The following is a 23,190-nucleotide window of genomic DNA, read 5'->3' as shown; positions in this document are numbered from 1 at the left end:
TCAGTTAATGTAAGTGAGACACAGAACAATGCTTTACATTGGTAAGTGCTCAATACTACTAGCTGCCATTACTACTAGGATAAAAAAAAAAATAGAGCTTTGCAGATTACATTTCAACCTTAAAAATCACTAAGCAAGCAAGCAAAGATGCAAACTCCAGCTATGATAATTTTGGACTAGAATGTTTTAGAACACAATCCTCAACAATTTCTAGGAAGACTTCCTAAATTCTTTCAAAATTTTATTTAAAAATTAAGCTGGAACATCTTAGTAGTTATGTTGTAGTATTTTAAGATTCCAGATAACACTATCCATTCAAAAAGAACTCAATATTGGGGAAGCTGTGATAAAGAGAAGATTCTCTATACAAGATATTTTGCCTGCTTATCACTCTCTGATTTTCTTTCTTCTAAACATTTGCACTAGCCACAGATCATTAAAATATAAATGCTACACGTACCAAAATACCAATGATATGGTATTTCTAAAATGTATTACAGTTCCATACACTCCAATTCTCTTACAACAATGATAAGATTTACAGCAGCTTATTCTGGATTTTGACTGCTTCTTTCATACATTATTATACAGAAGGCCCGTGATTTAACTGCTCCAGACCAAAGTCCACAGCATATGAGCAGCATAAAGATTTTCTATTTTTCATAAACTATTCTTGAATCAGCTAAAACAAATAACTTGGGAAGATACAAATTAACCTGTAAGTATTTCTAATTTTGTACCATAAGTTTGCAAAGTCTCATATCAAAAACTTTTGACAGGGAAACTATCATTTATTATGTCTGTGAATTTAAGCAACAAGTGACTTACTCTTTTGTAACAGAAACAGAAAATTTTCAGATTCCAAAAATTATACCACCACTGAGGACCGAAGAATTGATGCTTTTGAACTGTGGTGTTGGAGAAGACTCTTGAGAGTCCGTTGGACTGCAAGGAGATCTAACCAGTCCATCCTAAAGGAGATCAGTCCTGGGATTTCTTTGGAAGGAATGATGCTAAAGCTGAAATTCCAATACTTTGACTACCTCGTGCGAAGAGTTGACTCATTGGAAAAGACCCTGATGCTGGGAGGGATTGGGGGTAGGAGGAGAAGGGGACGACAGTGGATGAGATGGCTGGATGGCATCACTGACTTGATGGACATGAGTTTGGGTAAACTCCGGGAGTTGGTGATGGACAGGGAGGCCTGGCGTGCTGCGATTCATGGGGTCGCAAAGAGTCAGACACGACTGAGCGACTAAACTCAACTGAAAGTGGAATAAATCAGAATCAATATCCTTTTGAGATGAAAATATGGTATTATAAAGCATACTCATTTATTCTGGGATATAGAGTGAGACAGATTGCTCTCTGTACCTAAAAGTCATTGTTTTTTAGTCTTTCCTAACCTTAGGTTGTTCTTGTTGTTCAGTCATTATGTCATGTTCAACACTTTGTGACTGCAACATCAGGCTCCTCTGTCCTTCACTGTCTCCCAGAGTTTGCTCAAATTCATGTACACTGAGTCAGTGATGCTATGTAACCGTCTTATCCTCTGCTACCTTTTGCCTTCAATCTTTCCCAGGATAGGGTCTTTTCAAATGAGTTGGCTCTTGGCATCCAAGCCAAAGTACTAGAGCTTCAGCTTCAGCATCAGCTCTTCCAACAAATATTCAGAGTTGATTTCCTTTAGGATTGACTGGCTTGATCTCCTTGCTGTCCAAGGGACTCTCAAAAGTCTTCTTCAGCACCACAGTTTAAAAGCGTCAATTCTTTGGTGCTCAGCCTTCTTTAAGGTCCAAACTCTCATCCATACACAAATACTGGAAAAACCAAAGCTTTGACTATATCGACCTTTGTCAGCAAAATGATGATTCTGCTTTTTAATATACTATCTAGGTTTCTCACAGTTTTCCTTCCAAGGAGCAAGCATCTCTTAATTTCATATTTACAAAACTGGCATAAACAGTGACATTCAGAGTGCATTTGACTTTTTTAAGTGAGTAACTGACTTTGGATTTTGTTCCCATATTTTGGCTTAGAACTTTCGTTATTAATATCAAGATGATACTTTTCCTCACTATTTTCATTAAATGTTTAAAGAAATATTTGTGATAAAACAAAAACCCACCTATTGGGTTGAATTAAGTATTTCAGAAATGTCTAGTATGAAGTTCTCAGTGACTATAACATAACTTGCCTCAAGATCAAGTTCAACTCTTATAGTCTGTGCTGGGTTACCCCAGCTGTTAAAACTGGTCTTACACAGCTGCTCTCCAAGAATTTAGCAGATGATTATTATAGCTACACCTTTGAGTCAACAATGACAAAAATGACATAGTAATTACAGGTATTTCAATCATGCAAAAACTTCATGTGATGATAGAGTAATTTAAAAGCAACTTAATTTTTTGCGATTCACAAGATAAAACTTTAGTACAAGAAAGAAGACAAAAACTTCTTTAATTTCAGCTTTTTAAGGTCCATAATTTAATTTACTTTCATGAGCAAGTTTTAGCATAAAAGTTTCATTAATCTTTCAGTTAAACTAAAGACATTTTATCAACCATTTACTTCTCTCGTAAGAACTCTGAAAAGTGCTACGGACCACGGAGTAATACATAAGGACGTAATACTATACTCCTGTAAAGCACCATAAGTAATATGGGGTTTTTTTTCTATACCATAAAAAAATTAAACTAAGCTATAATGCAGAAGTTCACCAAATTGATAACACATTGTAGGAATTTATCCTATGAAAAATAAATGCAAGGTATCTGACAGTGTTAACAACTTAAGAAATTAAAATAGTAAGGAGTGGGAGATAATTACATTTCCTACACTGTTGAATTTTTGATTCAATTTTAAGTAAAAATCAGTTATTTTGAGTGAGGTAAACATAGTTTCATGATGTCAATTATACAATTAACAGTAATATACTATTAAGCATCTGAGATTTAACAATATTCAGTGAATAATTTATTCATTATAAATATTCACTTATCAAATTCGCCTCAAATTTAAGTGCAGAATTACTTTGAGTATAGAAAATATTTTAATACTTTGAACGGGTTGACAGCTGATTCCATCAGCCCTTTTACACTGTCAAAATACATAGTCAACAAAATACATCATCTGATAAACATCAACCTTAATTTTATAGCTGAAGTTAAACTAAACTGACAGTTCAAGTTTTCATTCTTCCCAATAAATAAAACACTGTTTATCAAGAAAGATTAAAAGCAAAGAAAACGACAAAATTCAGTCCCTATAGTAATGATTATGCCCGAAACAGAAAGCTCTCAGGATGGAGGGGGCCAGTCTAGGGATGCTAGGAGACTCTGAGATCAACAGGAGATCTAAAGGAAGTTTGCAGCTACAGAGCCTAGAAAAAAATATACGTATTATTTCAGAGTGGTACAATGACGTGAGGGAAGGATAAAACACTGACTTGAGTTCCTTCCTAGTAGGCCATGATTTCTTTCACTTAATATCATGACAAGACTGTGAGGTATCATTCGCCTATATTTTAAGGAATTATGCAAAAGACAGATATTACATATGAAATCTGTTTTAGTGAGTCTGATTTTTATGAAGTACCAATGAAAAACATAAACTGTAAGAGCAAAAAAATGACCTTCCATAGCACACTAGGCTTCTCAAAGATGGTCACAGCAACGGCCCCCATCTTTGCAATCTGTTCTGACAATGTACTGCGACACTCCTTCCATTGAGAAGTGAGTCTGGGTCATCCCCATGCACCAGCCCCAAGCATGCTGCATCCTGCGTCAGACATAGACTGGCGATTCAATTCACATGATAGTATACATGTTAGAATGTCATTCTCCCAAATCATCCCACCCTCTAAAAAAAAAAAAAAAAGAGAAGTGAGTCTGTTTCAACTAAGACAGAATGTGACTTCCTGGGATAAGCTGTGAACAGGAGACTCCATGCTCCTCTCGCCTGCTGGAACACTCACTAGGCAGCTCTGCTGTAAGCAGTCTGACGGCCCTGAGGCACCATACCATGAAGCGGCCCAAACTAACCCAGGTGGAAAGACTGCATCCGGGTAAGTCCCGAGACCACATGAGGAGGAAAAGACTCTTGGCTAGCCCCCAGCTGTTCCAGCACCTGGGATTTCATCCCCAGCTACCATATGACCTCAACCCTAAATCAACAATGCCCAACTGAGCCCTTTCTAAATTCACAACCTACGAAAACAATGAGAAATAATAAAATAATTGTTATTTGCAAAACTTTGGGGTGCCAGTTAGATGGCAATAGATAATTGAAACATCTTACCAAACAAGGAGCTCCAAGAACACTGGTTTACTGTTGTAACACGAAAAATAGTCATCCTAGTAGAACTTTCATTTCAAAATTTAATGAGAATGGAAAAGATAACACGTGAGCTAGAATGAAAATTTAAATAAGTATTTGGAGATTGGTAAAAACTTTGGTGATCAATTCCCACCTTGATAATGCCCATTTAAATGTGGTGTTAGCAAGTCTCTGGTTATTTTAATAATAAATTTGACAAACTATTACATACTGGAAAAGGCAATGGCAACCCATTCCAATACTCTTGCCTGGAAAATCCCATGGATGGAGGAGCCTGGTAGGCTGCAGTCCATGGGGTCACTTCGAGTCGGACACGACTGAACAACTCCACTTTCAGTTTTCACTTCATGCATTGGAGAAGGAAATGGCAACCCACTCCACTGTCTTGCCTGGAGAATCCCAGGGACAGGGGAACCTGGTGGGCTGCCGTCTATGGGGTCGCACAGAGTCAGACACGATTGAAGCGACTTAGCAGCAGCAGTTACATATTACTTTGACTTGGATTTATATCCAAACTAGTTTGATATGTGACTAAGAAAGGAAAAATCCACTCACTTTTTCTGTTTCCTACAATCACGCCTTTGTCTTCATTCTAAGGAAAATTCAAATACCTACAGAGGCGTGCAGGTAAAATAAAAGAGAGAAACAGGTCAGGTTTAAGGACCAGAAAGGCCACTTAAAAGGTATTTTAACTGTTGTCATGTAAACACCTGAACCCAGTGAGGCCAGACAGTCTACATTTGCAAAAGAAGGTGAAGGATCAATATTTTTATGTGAACTTCACAGATTTTCATGTATTTGCAACATATTTAAATGTTTTAAAAAATCACTACATAAGATAATTTGCAATCTCTGCTCTGTTCTTTTCTAAGGAAACATGAAAATATAATAAAGATTAAATATAAGATTACTGATTTCTAAATGATATAGAATAATGATTCTAAATGTTTTAATCTTCTTTTCTATAAAAGCTAACAGAGAGAAATAAGAAATAAACCAGAAAATTGAAAATTTAAGTAATAAACATTATAGATGTACCTCAGCATATTTAAATTTTTCACCCATTAGACCCTAAAACAGATGGTGGTATATTGGTAAAGTATAAACAATTCATTCCTGACAATTAAATTTATAATGTTGACATATAAAACCAACACCTATAGCGAACCAAATGAATGACTCTTGGCACTTAGTTCTTAAAATTCACCAGTATTCTCTTCATATGTCCATTTTTCATTTGCATCTGATTTCAATAACTAGAAATTGCCATTTAAGGCCAATCAGAAACATAGGGGGGAAAAGTTTTACTTTTCACTTTGAAAGTACAGCATCTTCTAAAGGCAACTGTTATTCTAAAGCACAGAAATTATCTTTAATAGTAGCATTAGCAAAGACCACCGAACAGAAGAATGTGGTACATGTCAGTGAAAAATGTCCTTTTCTGGAACCATCCCACCCAATCTTATACATTATTTTTAGCCCTGGTGACCGATACATATAATCATCATTCTTCTATTTATACTTCATATAATTAGAGGTTAAAGTTTACAGGCAAAGTGCTACTCTGACAATAATTCTTATTAGGAGGAATCGAGTCTATGTTCTACACCAGACACATCTAGTAGCTTACACCATCACTTTACAAAATGTGTTTGCTAAAATAGATTTTAAGGAGAGACCATTTTTACTTAAATTATTCTTCCATTAGTAAAGACCACTTTACAAACTGTGTTCGCTAAAATAGATTCTAAGGAGAGACCATTTTTACTTAAATTATTCTTCCATTAGTAAAGACTGCTTTTGTTTGTTTATAATAATCTCTTAACTATGAAAACTAAAGATATATTCTATAGTATCAAGCAGTAATTCTAGAATTTCTACAGAAGTACCAAAGAGAATTTTCTCTTGCATATATTCCAGTTCCAGCTATTCAATTCAGGAACTAGCATTACTGAATAGAACTAGTCCTCATGTGAGGACTCAAAGCCCCAGGATTACCAAAAGTACTTTTGGGTTTTCTTTCAAATCCCTTCCAGGTTTAACATTAACAACCAAATTAGGAAAACAAATACCTGTCAGGGAGCAAAACCACTTTCCAGTTAGTACTAACAAAATTTACAATATCAAACAGCTGAACTCTATGCTAAAAGTCAAAATAACTTGGACAAAAATTAGTGGAATAGTTTCAACCCACCTAAGACAGTTGATATCTTTGAAACTAAAAATACTTTGCATAGTATTTTCTAGCCTGTACTAGTCTGTTAAGCTACCCTTAGCACAATCTTTTTACAATAAATCTTATGAAATATAATACTTACCATTTCATTAAGGATCTATTATCTGCCAGTTACGTTCTAAGTACTTTACCAACATTACCTCATTGCATCTTCTTAATAACACTGACAATTATCATCAGTATCATGACGCTACTACCATCCTTAAAACTGTGAGAGAGGTGAGCAGTTGGCCCAAGGTCAAAGTGCTATGAAGTGACAGACCTAGCATTTAAAGCCTTCACAGTCCTGACTTCAGAGGCCACAATCTCGAGCTCAGTTGCTGAGTCCTGCCTGACTCTGCAGCCCACCAGGCTCCTCTGTCCATGGGATTTTCCAGACAAAAACACTGGACTGGGTTGCCATTTCCTTCTCCAGGAACTGAACCTGCATCTTTTGTATCCCCTGCACTGGCAGGCGGATTCTTTACCACGTGACTTACCAGTATTTAGAAGCACTGATGCGTTTGTTATAGATGTTACGCTATTGAGGGCACTGTCTACTGAATCACTCATGAAGCCCCATGTGAGTAATTCTTTTGATATATTATTAGGGAAGGGGGTTTGTGTGTGGGGGAGAGACCGACATATTTTCCCTTGAGAGGACTCAGCACTTTCTCCGCTTAATTTTATCATAAGGAAGCAGACAGATCGTCCAAGGTTACACAAACTTTAATCTACATAAAAATCATGTAGGAGTTTGTTAAAAATACATATTCCTTGGTTAAGTAGTTCTGGACTGTAACCCAGCAAGTTGCACTTTTAGTAAGCATTCCAGATGTTTCCGATGGGTCACACTTGAAGGAATACTAGTCCTTATGAGAGGCCAGTTCAGTTCAGTTTAATTGCTCAGTTGTGTCTGACTCTTTGTGACCCCAAAGGCCAACCTGTAACACCTTAGTCCAACTCATCGTAACCCACTCCTTACCTCTTCTCACAGCTTTGTCTTTATAGTCTACTCCGCTATTTTCCCTGGTTCTGATTGTCATGATAATTTATAATTATGATAATTATCATAATAATTATCAATAATAATTATTGATTATTCTATGTGTTCTTATATATATGCCACATCAAATTCCTTGTGAAAGTTAGGATACAATTTCTTTTAAACAGGGCTAATTCATTGGGCAGTTCACTACCTAAAAATGTCCTTGGGTTCCTGCTAAGACCTTGTGCTCTCTGTACAGTGCTCTTCCGCTCCAGCCAACTCAAAATGTCCTTAATGGACGAAAACTATTTTAATTTTGCAATGACTGATTAATAGCACACTCTTCTTCCACATATCATGTCCACTGGAAATGGGTAGTCTATGGGTCAAACCAACTCACAGAAATGCTTCTGAAAGATGTGGATGTCAACATACAAAAACTTGAGAAATTATCACTGAAAAATCTGGAATTACAGTGCAACTTGAAAAACTGGAAAATAGGCAATATTAGGATCCCAAGTTTCAGTCATCCCCTTTATTTAAAGATGTTTTGGCTCCCCAGGTAGTATACTTAGTCTATTTCATTAATTTCATTCATTTAAATTACCTTTCTGGCCCCTATGCCTTGAGTTTGTGTCTCCTATAAACTGTGATGGGAGAAATGAGGTTAAAATGATTTTTGGAAGAAAATCATTTCAGCGTAGTCAAGGAATCACTGCACTGGTAGTGAAATTAGTTATAAGACAACTGAATGTTATTCTAGAAACATTTCTAGTAATCATACTAACCTGATTTTCCCAAACCTTCTGACTTTTTAGACAATCAGAGTAATCTTACCTCTACACCCTCAAGCCCGGACTTGTCCCACCCCCACCACCGTTCTTGAAACATAATGCTCTTATAGTAGATGCAAGCATTTGCCACAGCAATAGGCCCCCATGCCTTCCTCTCCTACTCCCTTAAAAGTTAGGGTTAAATTGTGGCACATCTTAGAAGAAAAATGGCAATTCTTTTGGTGCTCAATAATATTGCTAAATTGAACCAAATTTTAACTATAAGCTAATGTTTTCTCCAAATACATGTTAAAAAGTTTTAATGTCTTCATTCCATCAATAGAATCTAATATCTCTCATTCTCTAGGAAGGAGATGGTTTCCCACTGTATCCAGACACTGATCTGTGTGGTTTTTTTTTAACACTACTGACCAATTAACAGTCACTAAAATATTAGCATAATTTATTTCATAAATGTAGCTAATTTCATAATCGGAGAAAAAGATCAGAAATTTAGCTCAGTGTTCAATCACTGAGGCTAGTGTCAGCCTGTTAAAATATAGCATTAAGTGTAATTTTCAAAAAATGGTAATGATCCAAAAAACAGCAAACTTTACACAAAATATAACTTTATCAGAGAACACTGTCTATCAGAGCAGTGACTAAGTTGAGAAGTTCATGAGGATTCAAGGGGACTAACTCCTCAGTAAAATTTAAAACTAAAGATCAAAGTTTTACCACTTGTTTATAGTAACTAATTTGAGGAAATAACTTGACATTAACAAATATAAGGAAGAGAAACTAAAAAGATAAGGTTCTTTGAAGACTTGAACTATATGGCTGCTCCTTCTCTGTCACATGATCAGACTCTCCTCTAGGTGTGTGTGTGAAAGTCACTCAGTACTGTCTGACTCTTTGTGACCCCATGGACTGTATAGTCCCCATAATTCTCCAGACCAGAATACTGGAGTGGGTAGCCTTTCCCTTCTCCAGGGGATCTCCCCAACCCAGGGATCGAACCCAGGTCTCCCCTCATTGCAGGCGGATTCTTTACCAATTAGGCCACAAGGGAAGCCAGAGAATACTGGAGTGGGTAGTCTATCCCTTCTCCAGATGATCTTCCTGACCCAGGAATCGAACCAGGGTCTCTTGCATTGCAGGTGGATTCTTTACCAATGGAGCTATGAAGAGGCAAACACTATATTTTCTCTGAGTTCACACTAATCTTCCATTACAAAAAGGGAAGCATCAATAGTAGCTGAAGAGAAAATACTCTTATTTTTCGCTCCAAAATATAATATAGAAATTAATAGTGACAGTTCAGTTCAGTCATTCAGTTGTGTCCAACTCTGTGACCACATGGACTGCAGCACGCAAGGCCTCCCTGTCCATCACCAACTCCCAGAGATGACTCAAACTCATGTCCATTGAGTTGGTGATGCCATCCAACCATCTCATCCTCTTTCATCCCCTTCTCCTCCCACCTTCAGGCTCTTTTCCAATGAGTCAGTTCTTCACATCACGTGGCCAAAGTATTGGAGTGTCAGCTTCAGCATCAGTCCTTCCAATGAACATTCAGGACTGACTTCCTTTAGGATTAACTGGTTGGATCTCCTTGCAGTCCAAGGGACTCTCAAAAGTCTTCTTCAGCACCACAGTTCAAAAGTGTCAATTCTTTGGCGCTCAGCTTTCTTTATAGTCCAACTCTCATATCCATACATGACTACTGGAAACACGATAGCCTTGACTAGACGGACCTTTGTTGGCAAAATAATGTCTCTGCTTTTTAATATGCTGTCTAGGTTGGTCCTAACTTTCCTTCCAAGGATTAAGCGTCTTTTTATTTCATGGCTGCAGTTACCATCTGCAGTGACTTTGGAGCCCAAAAAATAAAGTCTGTCACTCTTAAACCATCTATTTGCCATGAAGTGATGGGACCAGATGCCATGATCTTCGTTTTCTGAATGTTGAGTTTTAAGCAAACTTTTTCACTCTCCTCTTTCACTTTCATCAAGAGGCTTTTTAGTTCTTCTTCACTTTCTGCCATAAGGGTGGTATCATCTGCATATCTGAAGTTATCAATGTTTCTCCCGGCAATCTTGATTCTAGCTTGTGCTTCCTCCAGCCCAGCATTTCTCATGATGTACTCTGCATAGAAGTTAAATAAGCAGGGTGACAATATACAGCCTTGATGTACTCCTTTTCCTATTTGGAACCAGTCTGTTGTTCCATGTCCAGTTCTAACTGTTGCTTCCTGACCTGCACACAGATTTCTCAAGAGGCAGGTTAGGTGATCTGGTATTCCCATCTCTTTCAGAATTTTCCACAGTTTATTGTGATCCACACAGTCAATGGCTTTGGCATAGTCAATAAAGCAGATATAAATGTTTCTGGAACTCTCTTGCTTTTTCCATGATCCAGCAGATGTTGGCAATTTGATCTCTGGTTCCTCTGCCTTTTCCAATACCAGCTTGAACATCTGGAAGTTCACAGTTCATGTATTGTTGAATTCTGCCTTGGAGAATTTCGAGCATTACTTTGCTGTGACTTTGGTCACAGCAAACACCGTCTTCCAACAACACAAGAGAAGACTCTACACATGGACATCACCAGATGGTCAACATCGAAATCAGACTGATTATATTCTTTGCAGCCAAAGATGGAGAAGCTCTATGCAGTCAACAAAAACAAGACCAGGAGCTGACTGTGGCTCACATAATGAACTCCTTATTGTCAAATTCAGATTTAAATTGAAGAAAGTAGGGAAAACCACTAGACCATTCAGTGAAGTTGCTCAGTCATGTCCGACCCTTTACAACTCCATGGACCATTCAGGTATGACCCTAATCAAATCGTTTATGATTAGTCAGTGGAAGTGAGAAATAGATTTAAGAGACTAGATCTGATAGACAGAGTTCCTGATGAACTATGGACTGAGGCTCATGACATTGTACAGGAGACAGGGATCAAGACCATCCCCAAGAAAAAGAAATGCAAAACAGCAAAATGGCTGTGTGAGGAGGTCTTACAAATAGCTGTGAAAAGAAAAGAAGCGAAAAGCAAAGGGGAAAAGTAAAGATATACCCATTTGAATGCAGAGTTCCAAAGAATAGCAAGGAGAGATTTAAAAAAAAAGCCTTCCTCAGTGATCAACGCAAAGAAATAGAGGAAAACAATAGAATGGAAAAGACTAGAGATCTCTTCAAGAAAATTAGAGATGCCAAGGGAACATTTCATGCAAAGATGGGCTCAATAAAGGACAGAAATGGTATGGACCTAACAGAAGCAGAAGATATTAAGAAGAGGTGGCAACAATACACAGAAGAACAGTACGAAAAAGAGGGCCTTAGGAAGCATCACTACAAACAAAGCTAGTGGAGTGATGGAATTCCAGTTGAGCTATTTCAAATCCTAAAAGATGATGCTGTGAAAGTGCTGCACTCAATATGCCAGCAAATTTGGAAAACTCAGTAGTGGCCATAGGATTGGAAAAGGTCAGTTTTCATTCCAATCCCTAAGAAAGGCAATGCCAAAGAATAATGAAAAGTGTTCTCTAAAGTATGTCTGAAGGAGCAACAAAAATTTAACCAAGTCTATAGTTTATATTTAAGATGTTGAATTTCCTTTTTAAAAGCTATCAAAGGTAATAGCAATTCGGAGGTCAAATGTGACTCAAGGTCATTGTTTTTTTGAGCCTGCACAATGCCTTCTTTTCTAACTGAAATGTTAGTACCTTTTAGGGCAGGCACATGTCCTGCAGTTCATAAGAACATGAATAATCTTACAGGCTCAGTCAGGGCTTTGTTCACTCATTCATACCACCTGTCTAGGAACTGCAGATCATATTTCTTATTTCTTCACCCCAAGTGACTAAAAGAAATTGAGGAAGAAGGATCATCTGCTCAAATATTCTTTAGTTCAGGATGATTAGGCTATGTGCAAGAATATTGCCTTCTATGTTAACAAAAGAGGAAATCTGAACGAGAAAGATAGCCTTTCACAGGGATCATTCTTTTCTCACATCTACAGTGACGATGCCCTGAGCAACAGTGATAGGACTTTTGTTTTTAATGCACTTAACTGCAGATATTTGAGAGCTTTTCAAAAACCATACACATATTCCCAAAGCACAGTAAGGTTGGGCACATATGTATTGTCATCCCAAGGCTCACTCTGTTCACTTTTTGTTCTCACTGTTGTTTTAAAATAGCAAAATGAATAGCTTCCGGTTAAAAACAAAAGGGAACACTAGGTATCTCACATATTATATGACACTGCACGTAACTACTCCAAATGTTAATTTCTAATTCTGAGCAGGAAACAGTGTGCTAGAACACGAAGCATAAGATAAAAAGCACCCACTAAACATTTAAATAAAAAGCAGTAATAAGGTACCATATGGCCCTCTAGTGTTCAATGAAGAAACAGATGAATTCTTAACTCTTACATATGACATTTCATAGTAAAAAATAATACTTTCTCTGATTTACTAAGTATGCTAAACATGTTAATGTATCACCACTACAAAAATCCAAACAGGTTTTATTTTCTGTGGCTTTATTTCTATGTGCTTTCTTTCGAACTATCATTTATGTTTAGACTATCCAAAAGATTCTGAAAGAACTGTGAAATGTTTTCAAAGATTTTCCATAAAACAGACATAAAAATAGCCCCTTTCCCCCCAAAAAATTCTAATCTTAAACAGAGAAGAAACAATGCCTCTCAATTAAAACTAAACAGTATTAAATTTAAGGAAATTTTCAAAGAAGAATCAAAGTAATAGTGTCATGACTACAAATTAGGTAGGTATTTAGAACACAACTAATCCAAATTCTCTAATAACATTTTCTTTTCTCTGTATTCTACTTCTATAACTCATCCAACTTGGTTTTCTCTTATCATAATTTACGGATGGCAGACATTCATTACAGCAACCAAGGCAATGAAAAACACATGGAAACTGTATTCCCCAGAAGACACGTCACAGATGGGACTGAGATTTAGGACAAGAGTCAAAGTAAAGAAGTAGACTTACAGGGGATTAAGACTGCATATTAATCATTTTGAAGAAATGAGACACTGGGAATAGGAGAGGCGAGGAAAAGCACCGGTTACTTCTGGGAAAGCAGTTTAGCACTGTACTTTAAAAGACAGTCTCTGAAATTGCTTCATCTTAAATGCAAGATATTCATGCTTCAGGGAGAGCCAAACGTGCTGTCAAGGGGTACTCCAAGTAACTCTCTGAAGAAACCATATATTAAACAGATGTCTTAAAAACAAAGATACCATCATCCTAACTACTCCTCCTCTAATAACGTGGTAAGACGACCGTAGAGAATCGCCAGCGTAGCACCTGAGTCCTAGCAATGTGAAGAGTGACATTTCCACCTTGTTCTTCTTTCTCAAGATTGCTTGACTATTCAGTGTCTCTTGCGGTTCTACACACATTTTAGGACTGTTTGTTCTATTTCTGGAAAATGCCATTGGAATTTTGTTAGGAATTGCACTGAATTAGTAGATTGCTTCCAATAGTTCAGACACTTTAACAATACTTCCAACTCATTAGCATAGAGTACTTTTGTATTTGTGTTCCATTTCTTTCATTAACATTTTGTACTTTTCAGTATTCACATCTTTCACTTCCTTGGTTAATTTCTAGATATTTTATTCTTTTTGATACAACTGCAAAAAATGATTGTTTTCTTCACTTCTCTGATATTTCAGTATTAGCACATAAAAATACAAGAGATTTTGTGCAGTGATCCTCTATTCTGAAATGTTACTGAATTCATTTATTCTAAAAGTTTTTTCAGCAGAGTCTCAAGGGTTTTCTACATACCATGTCGTCTGAAACTAGTGGCAGTTTTAGTTTTTCTCCCCACTATGTTCAGCTGCATTTTCCTGAATAGACTACATAATGTCCTTCCTTGTGAGAGACGTCTTTCCATCCAGTCTTCCATTGGAGCATTACACATTATGGAAGCTATCCAAAAAAAATAAGTAGAATAACAACTGGTTTCTAGTAGATACAGTTTTTCTCCCAATAAATAACAGTAATATACATCTGTTGTAACAAGCTTGGGAAATTCTGAAAAGTATGTAAGAAAAAATAAAAATAACCACATTCAGAGATAATTTCTAACATTTAATTCTTTCTGACCTTTTCCCATGCATATATAGATTACTATATATTTGTTTCATCGTTAGAATCATATTACATACATAGCTTTGAGTTCTATATTTTAGTAAATATATTTATAAAGTTTCCTGTTATTTAATTTCCTTTAAAAACATGATTTTTAATGACGGTATGAGTTACCGTCAATTGATTTCTGTATCTTTGCAACATGGTTCTTAAATTCTCAGGGGAATCAACTGCTAATTGCAATATCACTGACGGCTAAATGTAACTGAAAATTACAATATTCTTCAAAGTAACTATCTTCACATTGAATATCTGAGGCTTAAGCTAAACTTAAATGGCATGCTTATTTATAATTCATAGTCTAATTTGGGTACGTCTTAAGAGGTGAAATGAGAATTGCTCAAATTACAATTTATGAAATTTCAATGTTCAACATGAATCAGCACTAGAGACAAATACATCAAATTTCTGCTGTTCAAAAATAAAAGAAGTAAATGTCAACTCAAGACAACCCTCACCCCAAAAGTTACAAGATAATAACACCAAATGAACTGCATAATGCAGAGAGCAAATAATGGGCTCAAGAAATTGAATATTTTAGCTCTAGGAAGGTGTAAAGATAGATATGGAATTCGGCCTGGATTCTGAAAGATCTGGCTAGAGTTCATTAAAGGCAAGGGGAGAAAATGGAGATGTAATCAAGTAGAAAGAAATTGGTAAGACTGTGAAAATCTTCAAATGTTCACCTATGGATTTGGCTTCATCAGCGGGAACCAGAGAACCAGATGCTTAGACTGAGGTTATTGATCCATGCAGCGCGACCTCCCTGGTGGCTCAGAGGTAAAGAGCCAGCCTGCCAGCGCAGAAGACATGGGCTCGATCCTTGATCCGGGAAGATCATAAATACCACAGAGAGACTAACTAGCCCCATGTGCCACAACTGTTGAGCCTGTGCTCCTGAGCCTGGGGCTGCAGCTCCCAAGTCCGCGTGCCTTAGAGCCCACGCTCTGCAACAAGAGAAGCCACCACAGCAAAAAGCCCATGTGCCACAATGGAGAGAAGCCCCTGTTTGCGCAACTAGAGAAAGATCCATGCATCAGTGAAGACCAGCACAGCCAAAAATAAAATCGTCTTTTTAAATTCATCCTATCATTCATATTGCCAAAACACTTGTCAAGGACATGGCATTATAGCTTGGTGGCAAACAGAAACATTAAGTGAAGATGTTCCTGAGATTTTTAAACCTGATTCTTCAATTTTTATCCTGCAAATGTCTGGGGGTAAGAAAAAGGAAGATCAAGTGTTCAAATGTCTTAAACTCTTCACAGATCCACAGAATTAGATAATAAGAAAAAGTCAAACAATTTTTTCACCCAATGAATAGAAGGCTGGGATGTTAAGAGGCCAGAAAATCTGAAGAGGAAAATAAGAAGTTGGTAGGAAGAAAGAAACAGTAGTTTTAGTTTTCAGAGGACCACTCAGGTGACAATGTCCAACAGACAGCTAGAAATGCAGGACTGAGGCTTGGGTGAATAATGGGCCCTTGAGACATAATTTTGGAGTTACCTACCAAAGTAAAAACAGAATTCCCTTAACCTCTTCATACTATCTTCCCTATCACCAACAAAAACATTAATAAAGATCATTCATTTTAATTAAACACATATGAAATAACCTGCCTCAGGAATATTTTGAGTATAACTATCTGTGGTATTTGTGCATACCTCAGAGAAGTTTATCATTTGCATAAAGTACAAATCAATGGAACACTATCAAAAGTTTTTAAAATTCTCCATTCTGTGGGGAGATTCATTTTGGTCTACAATTAAAATCAATAATTAATTAATTATTTTCAGCAAATAGGACACAGATTTAAATATAACCAGCATTTAGAGCTATTACAGTTTAAACAATGTTAATAAGTATTTTTAAAACTGCACTAACAGGAATTAGTCAGAAATTGACCATAAACTAAAGTTCATTTGGCATCCAGCTGTAAAATTCACAAAGCATTTAAGTACACAGATGTTTGAGAAGAAGAAAATTTAGAGAAACTGGCAAATTCTAATAGAAGGAAATGATACATACTCACCAATTAGGAAGAGCTGTGAAAAGCACCCACTGGGAAATGGGTTCTGTTTTTATTAGAGATGGGCCCAGCTTATTCTAGTATGCTCCCACTCTTCCTGCATATCCTTTTAAAAGCATTTATCTGTTTCTCCATTAATAACTTTTTCCACTAGAGGGTGATATGATAACTGAATACTAAAGGTCGTAAAAAGCACACAGATTGGTATCTTGCATGGTAGAATGAAGTGTATTCTGAGAGATCAGGGATGAGGGATAACAGACAGACAAAATGAGGTTGCAGGCTTATATCTGCAAACGACCCGCGTATCCCAGGCACTACAGTACTTGCTTCACGTAAATCATTTCACTCAATCCTTACAAAAAAACATGTGAAACAGGTGTTATAGTCTTGTTTTACAGATAAGGAAAACAGTTCAATGAGACTGCATATTTACGGCCATATTATGAATAGGAAAACCGGAATTCAAGCTCAAGTCTGAAAAGCTCCTTTCACTCTACTATGGTAGGGGAAACTCATCTCCTCCGGTGTATCCTCTTCTGTCCGCTTTCACCATCCTCTCCACAGACTTAAAACTGGATTATAAACTAGGCTGAGTGAATGTTTTCCAGTCTGTCATCCTGCACAAATGGCAGAGGCATGGCTATTTGCTGGGCTGTTTCCCAGTATATATTATGCAATATAACTGTCCTCTGGACCTCTCTCCAACTAACAGAATTTGAAATTCGGTTCTTTGTCTTCTTACATGAAGACAAGGTCAGGGACTTCCTGATGTGGTCATTGTTTTCTAGAACTCTACCTAAATACAGGAGATTTCAGATGTTAGCCACATTGTCCTAACAAGTTTGCCACTTACTCTGACTCAAGGGAGTAGTTGGAAGATGCTGGACTAGAAACACAACTGTAATTCTGATTCCCTGACTGGCTAGTGATCCTTGTGCTTAGCTCCTCTACTGTTTAGAACCTAGAGACAAGAAAATGCCTCAGGCCCCTAGACACTAGACATACTGCTTCTTTGAAGATAGACAGATAGATAGATGTAGATATATATATTCAAAACACTTGTGTCTTATTTGAGGGGGAAGAACTGAAAAATAATCTGCTTAGGGACTTCCCTGGTAGTCCAGTGGTTAAGACTCTGGGCTTCCACTGCAGGGCACGACTCAAGTTTGATCCCTGGTTGGGGAGCTATGATCCCACATGCCATGTGGAGGCGGCAACACAGACGCACACACAACTGCTTAGCTCCCAGGAGAAATCTAACAATCAGGATGGGGAAAAGACAGATTAGAGGTGAGGAATGAAGCTATGTGAGAACAACAGAAGGCACTATGACAGGCGTGGGAGAAGCGTGAAGCAGTGCTCAAACGTGGCTCTCTTCACAAAAGATCAGGAGGGTACCAGACCTGGTCTGATGGTAATCTTATTTGCTTTTCCTTTTAGTAGAAAATGACTTGATACTCTACCTTAATTATGGGAAAGGAGTCTTTTGTATGAGCTAGACATCTCTTCAGAAAATGAATTCTTGTTTTTTAAAAATATGCTAAGGCTGTTGACCCACGGAAGAGTTGGGCATTCCTACCTGGGGAAGTAAGTTTAATTTAGAATTTGCAAGCAGACTAACAAAATTTACAGATATAACACACAACCCCTAATTAAGAAGCACATTTGATGGACTCCAGAGAGACTGGTATGTTACCAGCAATGGTATGTTATCAGCCTCAAATTGTCACTTCTTCCTGTTACAACTTTAGCCTTGAGTCCTCGTAAGTTCAATACTCATTAAATATCACAAAGAAAAGCACCTAACTAAGCAATCTGTACTCTCTAAAGGAGCTCTGTTGACTTAAAACGTGATACGGTATTAGAAAGTTACCACACTACAGAGTCTAGAACCTAAACAGACTTGTATTCTGAAAATCCTGTTTAGTAATGTTTGCCAAATTCAACCATAGGAGTTAGCATAGCACATGGAAAGAAAAGGGCTTTTTTTAAAATTAGGCAGGTCCAACTTAAAATCTCTCACCACTTACACAGTGAAATTTTGGGGTGCTGGCCTCTCTGCCAGCTCGGCTTCCTTAACTGTCATAGGAACCTCCACACGATATGGACATGATAAACACCAACTCTTGACTGCTACTACCCTTGACTTTTAACATTACAAAAGTCTGGAATTTCTAACTTACATTATGGATATAGGGCCCCATTAGAATAAAACTTTGGTGACTAGGCAGAAAACAGATTGTCCTAGGAGTTTTGCTAGTTTCCATTATGCTTTAAAAGATCAATGCAATGAAGCACCAAAAATGGCTTTTCTCATTAATATCATATTTGTATGTATATAGCATGTTCAGGTATGACAAGTAAGTCTAGTGGTCCAAAGGTTATGTTTAAGAAATTGCTCCCCATCACACACACACACAAAAAAAATTTGAAAAATACGCTGGGTAAAACTGTAATGGAATTTTAAAAATAACTATTACTTCTCTACTCTTCTCTGAAGTCATGGTTTAAGAAGATTTCAAAGAGACCGTGGCTTAGGGTAATATCTGCAAAAGTGTCTTGTGTTATAATGATCAATAGTTTAAAGTGTCATGTTTATAATAATCAGTAATTAAGAGCTGCTCAAAATATAATTTTGAAATAACAAGAGTTTTCCCCTATTTACTATATTTAAAGAATTTATATACATGGGTGACTGATATTTTCTTTTGAAGCAACATAGTACTAAGTGATGCTTTTAAAATGTTGTTTTAAAAAAAAGTGTTGTTGGGAATGATCTTGAAGAAGTGTTTCAAGAACAAACAAAATGGGAAACAAGCCAATTTCAGACTGACATCCTACTTTGTAGAAGGATACCTCTGTCTTGGCAATCAAATAGTTTTATATTTTTCTTGCCATATTTATGAAGGCAAATGACCTAAAAATGAATGGCATATCAAAAGCGTATTACACAAACACAGACACACTCTCTCTCATATACACACAATCACATCTAGCCCTGCTGCTGTCACTCCTGTGGCCTTGTGTGTACAACACAATGATTTGTATTCACAACTCAAGAGTTATAAGGGGAAACAGACTTGAGTTCAGCATGTTTGTTTTTAAGGAGGTAGCTATCTGTGTAAGACATATCTCAAGTTCTGTTTACCGTTTTTATCTTGAAGGGAAGGGAAAGATAAAGCACCCTTCAAATCTGTGTGCTGCGAGTTTTCATTATGACAACTTCTCCTTTAGGACAATGGTATGTTTCATCTAGCTGCCTTTCTAGTTTTTCATTTAAAATGCAGCAGAACTCATTGATAGCTTTGCATCGTTGAGAAAGGCTTAGCTTTGATTAAACTTTCTTAAATAAGATAATGCAATTAAATACTAAACCCGTCTTCCTCCAACTGAATCCTCAGAAGATGATATATATAAACTCCTTCTTTTAAGACAGTAACCCTGAGGAAGAGAGATCCAGAGATGGGGACATGAACTGAGCAAATTGCACTCTGAAAGATCTGAGCCTTACCAGCAAGGTGGGGCTGCGCTAGCAGTGTTCAAGCCAAAGCCCCACTCCAACACCTTGAGACAGGGGTGGTTAGAGGGATGAAAACCACCACCTGAAGCCAGTTCCTTCTTAGATCAAACCAACTAAATAGAATGTAAACCTGCAGACAAGCTAGGGAAATTAGGGATAAACATATTTCAAAGAGTTTAAAATTCACAAGGCAAAGCAAAAATGATATAGCAATGAAAGCATTTACATGTCTAAGCTATTTCATTGCTGGTCAAGTCAGGTTAAAGAGGATGATATTAAATCTGTTTATATGTTGTTTATGGGCGAAATAAAATTTAAAAGTAAGCAAGTAAGAGTATGAAGATAAACTACTTCAGTCAATACTTATTTTTAATGTCTGTAAAATAAGTACAATATTATTTGAGTTAAAATGCTCCTTTCCAAAGATGTTTAACTCACAGTCTATTCTATATGGATATTCATGATTTTTATTAATTTTCAAATAATAAAGAACCAGAAAGCATGCAAACAGAAAGATCTATAAGCGAAGAAGCCTGGGGGGGGGGGCGGGGGGGGAACAGGATAGAAGTTATGCTACATACCTCATTCATTCTGAGATAATTCTTCTTACTTTCTCTCCTCTTTATATAGACCATTAGATAGCAACACTGCCTAAAACATTGATTAAGATAAATTCTAACTCCAGCAAAATGCACGTGATGTCTTATTGAATTTCCTATAAATTCAATAGCACCAAAATACAGAGAAAATAAAATTCAATGCAGAAGAGAAGTCAGCACTTTGTTGACTTAGGAACTAGTCAATAAGACCAAGATACATACAGAAAACTTCCATTTTCAACTTTGGGTGTGTGTGTATTCAGTCTTTGCAACTTAATTTTTATTACAGAAAACTTTAAACATACTTTGTAAACTACGTAGAACAGCCACAAACTCCATGTCCCTGTAAACCAGCTTCAACAATTAGCCACTCATGGCCAGTCTATACCCTCCTTCTTTTTCTTCCCTTTGGTATTATTTTGAAGCAAAGCCCAAACACTGTATCATTTCATTTTGACTATAATTTGATGGGGGAAAGGGAATATAACAGAAAGACTGGGAAGTGAGAGAAATGCCGCTTTCTCTTCACAGTCCCTGCCCGCAATTTTAAGTGATACACGCAGGAATGCTTTGGGAAATAAGGCCATATGCCAGGGCAGAGAACTGGCACTGGCAATTCCATTTTTAGTGCAGCTTCCCAAACCCTTGCCCCTTCCCCCTCAGACAGCAGCTCCCTGCCTATCCAGCAAGGATAACTCTGGGGAGCAGTGACAGTTGTGTATAGCAAGAGTGTATCCAGTCTCTAACTGGCACAGCCTCCAAGTTCTGTATAAAATGGAATTGTTTTTCTCAGCACTGGATTAGTTATTAAGTCCCTGAATTGACAGGATTCCTCCAGTTTAGACAAGCGTCTAAATGTCCACCTTTTAAAACATGTCTGTGACTACTTTCATGAGCTGCCACCAACTAAGCGGGACAAGGAGGCAGAAACAACAGAGCCATCTCCCAGGAAAGGAAAGGGAAAGGGAAACCATAGGCAAGGGAAACAGTGGCAGAAACCCCACAGGCAGCTGGGAATCTAAGTGTATCTTCACAGACAGTCAGGCGCCAAAACGGTGTCGCTACGCCATGGTCAGTATTCAGACTGTGCGCAGGAGCAAACGGAGTGCTCCACTAGCACGGGGCCAGGGAAACCCGATTCCTCCGGGGCTCCGAGATGCTTCCATCCGGACAGAATGACTGGAAGAGTAGTGAAGACAGCACCATACATTCTTACCGTTTTACAATGCAGAAAACACGTTTCATAATCTTAATCACGTTGGTGTCTAAAGTATTTTAACTTTTGAAAATACTCAATTTCCTCAATAACCAAATACTGATATTCAAACAGCAATCTCATCTTGTTTACATAACAAAGAGAAAACTGTTTACAAAGAATATACCTTAAGAATCACCATCATAAGAAAGCTAATTTGAGGTAACTTCTAGTAACTTGTGCCATGGGGTCAGGCCTGTCAGTACACAGCCCATCAGACCAGCTGCACTTGGTAAATGAGATCCCTCACTACTTGATCCACACAAATCATGTTTCACTCCAGCCCTCTCCACTGCACACAACCTAATAACCCCTGTCCCGGGGACAAAATTGATGATGAAATTTGGTATTAATGATTTTTCATAGTAATAGGAGCCTTCTCTCCATTTAATAATACTGTCCCATTACCAAGATTTCTAATATCTTCTGTTAAAAAAAGAAAAACTGGTTTGTTTTATTACCACACAACTGAAGATTAATTTTGCGATGATACAAAGACTGTGAGGAAAGCTTCACCGCAATTAACACGGATTTGTAAAATCTCTCAGGTGAAGAGCAGACTGAAGGTACTCACTTTTGTTGTCTTTGTATAGAGCGGGGAGGAGAGCTGGTGAATAGGCAGGCCCACGACACTATTAGAGTCTGTGACACTGTTACTGTGTGTGCGTTCATCTTCCCTGCTGCTGTCGTCAGACTGATCAAAGTCATCACTCTCCTGGTCCATTTCCTCGTCCTCCTCATCCTCCTCGTCTTGCTCACCAGCATGTTCTTCGTCTTCCTCTTGCTCTTCCTGGTTTCCAGAGGAGTCCTCCTCTACGGAAATAAACCGGTTGTTGTTCTCCTCCAGCTGCCCTTGCTGGGACTCGCTCTGGCCTCCAGGCCTAGGCTCCGCTCCCACGACTTCCCCATTCCTCGCCGCGTGCTCCTCCTCTTGGTGTCTGGGCTGCTGCTCCTCCTCCACCACGCGGTTCATCTGCTCCTCATCGGCCTGGCTTGAGGAAGGGTTACCTCTCAGAGAGCCTCCAGTGCGTCGTCTTTTGCTGCCCACAGAGAGCAGTTCCTGATTCATTTCCAAAAGCCAGCTTGCTACTTCTTGGACCTTGGCTAGGCTATCAGAAGATGCAAAGGTTTTCACATTCTGTAGGGAAAAATGAGGGGGAAAGAAAGGATTTTACAATCTACATTATCTTCTACTTTTATGTTATATGTCTGCACTCCAAATTTTAATACAGATTGTAAAAAGATTAGATGCCATGCAGACATTA

General features: G+C 37.7%; 1 protein-coding gene across 5 annotated transcripts in view; it reads right to left on the bottom strand.

The window, feature by feature from the left end:
* The window catches only part of FBXW7 (F-box and WD repeat domain containing 7), a 132,505-nt gene that overhangs the window by 68,791 nt on the left and 40,524 nt on the right, over positions 1–23,190 (bottom strand). For 3 of the 5 annotated variants that reach the window (XM_042234293.2, XM_060400967.1, XM_042234291.1), the window contains exon 3: positions 22,500–23,063. In XM_042234293.2, the coding sequence (XP_042090227.1) occupies positions 22,500–22,994 (495 nt within the window). In that variant the 5' untranslated portion in view covers positions 22,995–23,063. Of the gene's footprint in view, positions 1–14,330; positions 23,064–23,190 lie in introns of those variants that run through there. The other 2 variants (XM_004017197.6, XM_060400968.1) reach the window with 2 other exon arrangements.

Source organism: Ovis aries, chromosome 17, assembly GCF_016772045.2.
Source record: "Ovis aries strain OAR_USU_Benz2616 breed Rambouillet chromosome 17, ARS-UI_Ramb_v3.0, whole genome shotgun sequence".
Classification (NCBI taxonomy): Eukaryota; Metazoa; Chordata; class Mammalia; order Artiodactyla; family Bovidae; genus Ovis; species Ovis aries.
This window is presented reverse-complemented; position numbering and strand designations above follow the sequence as displayed.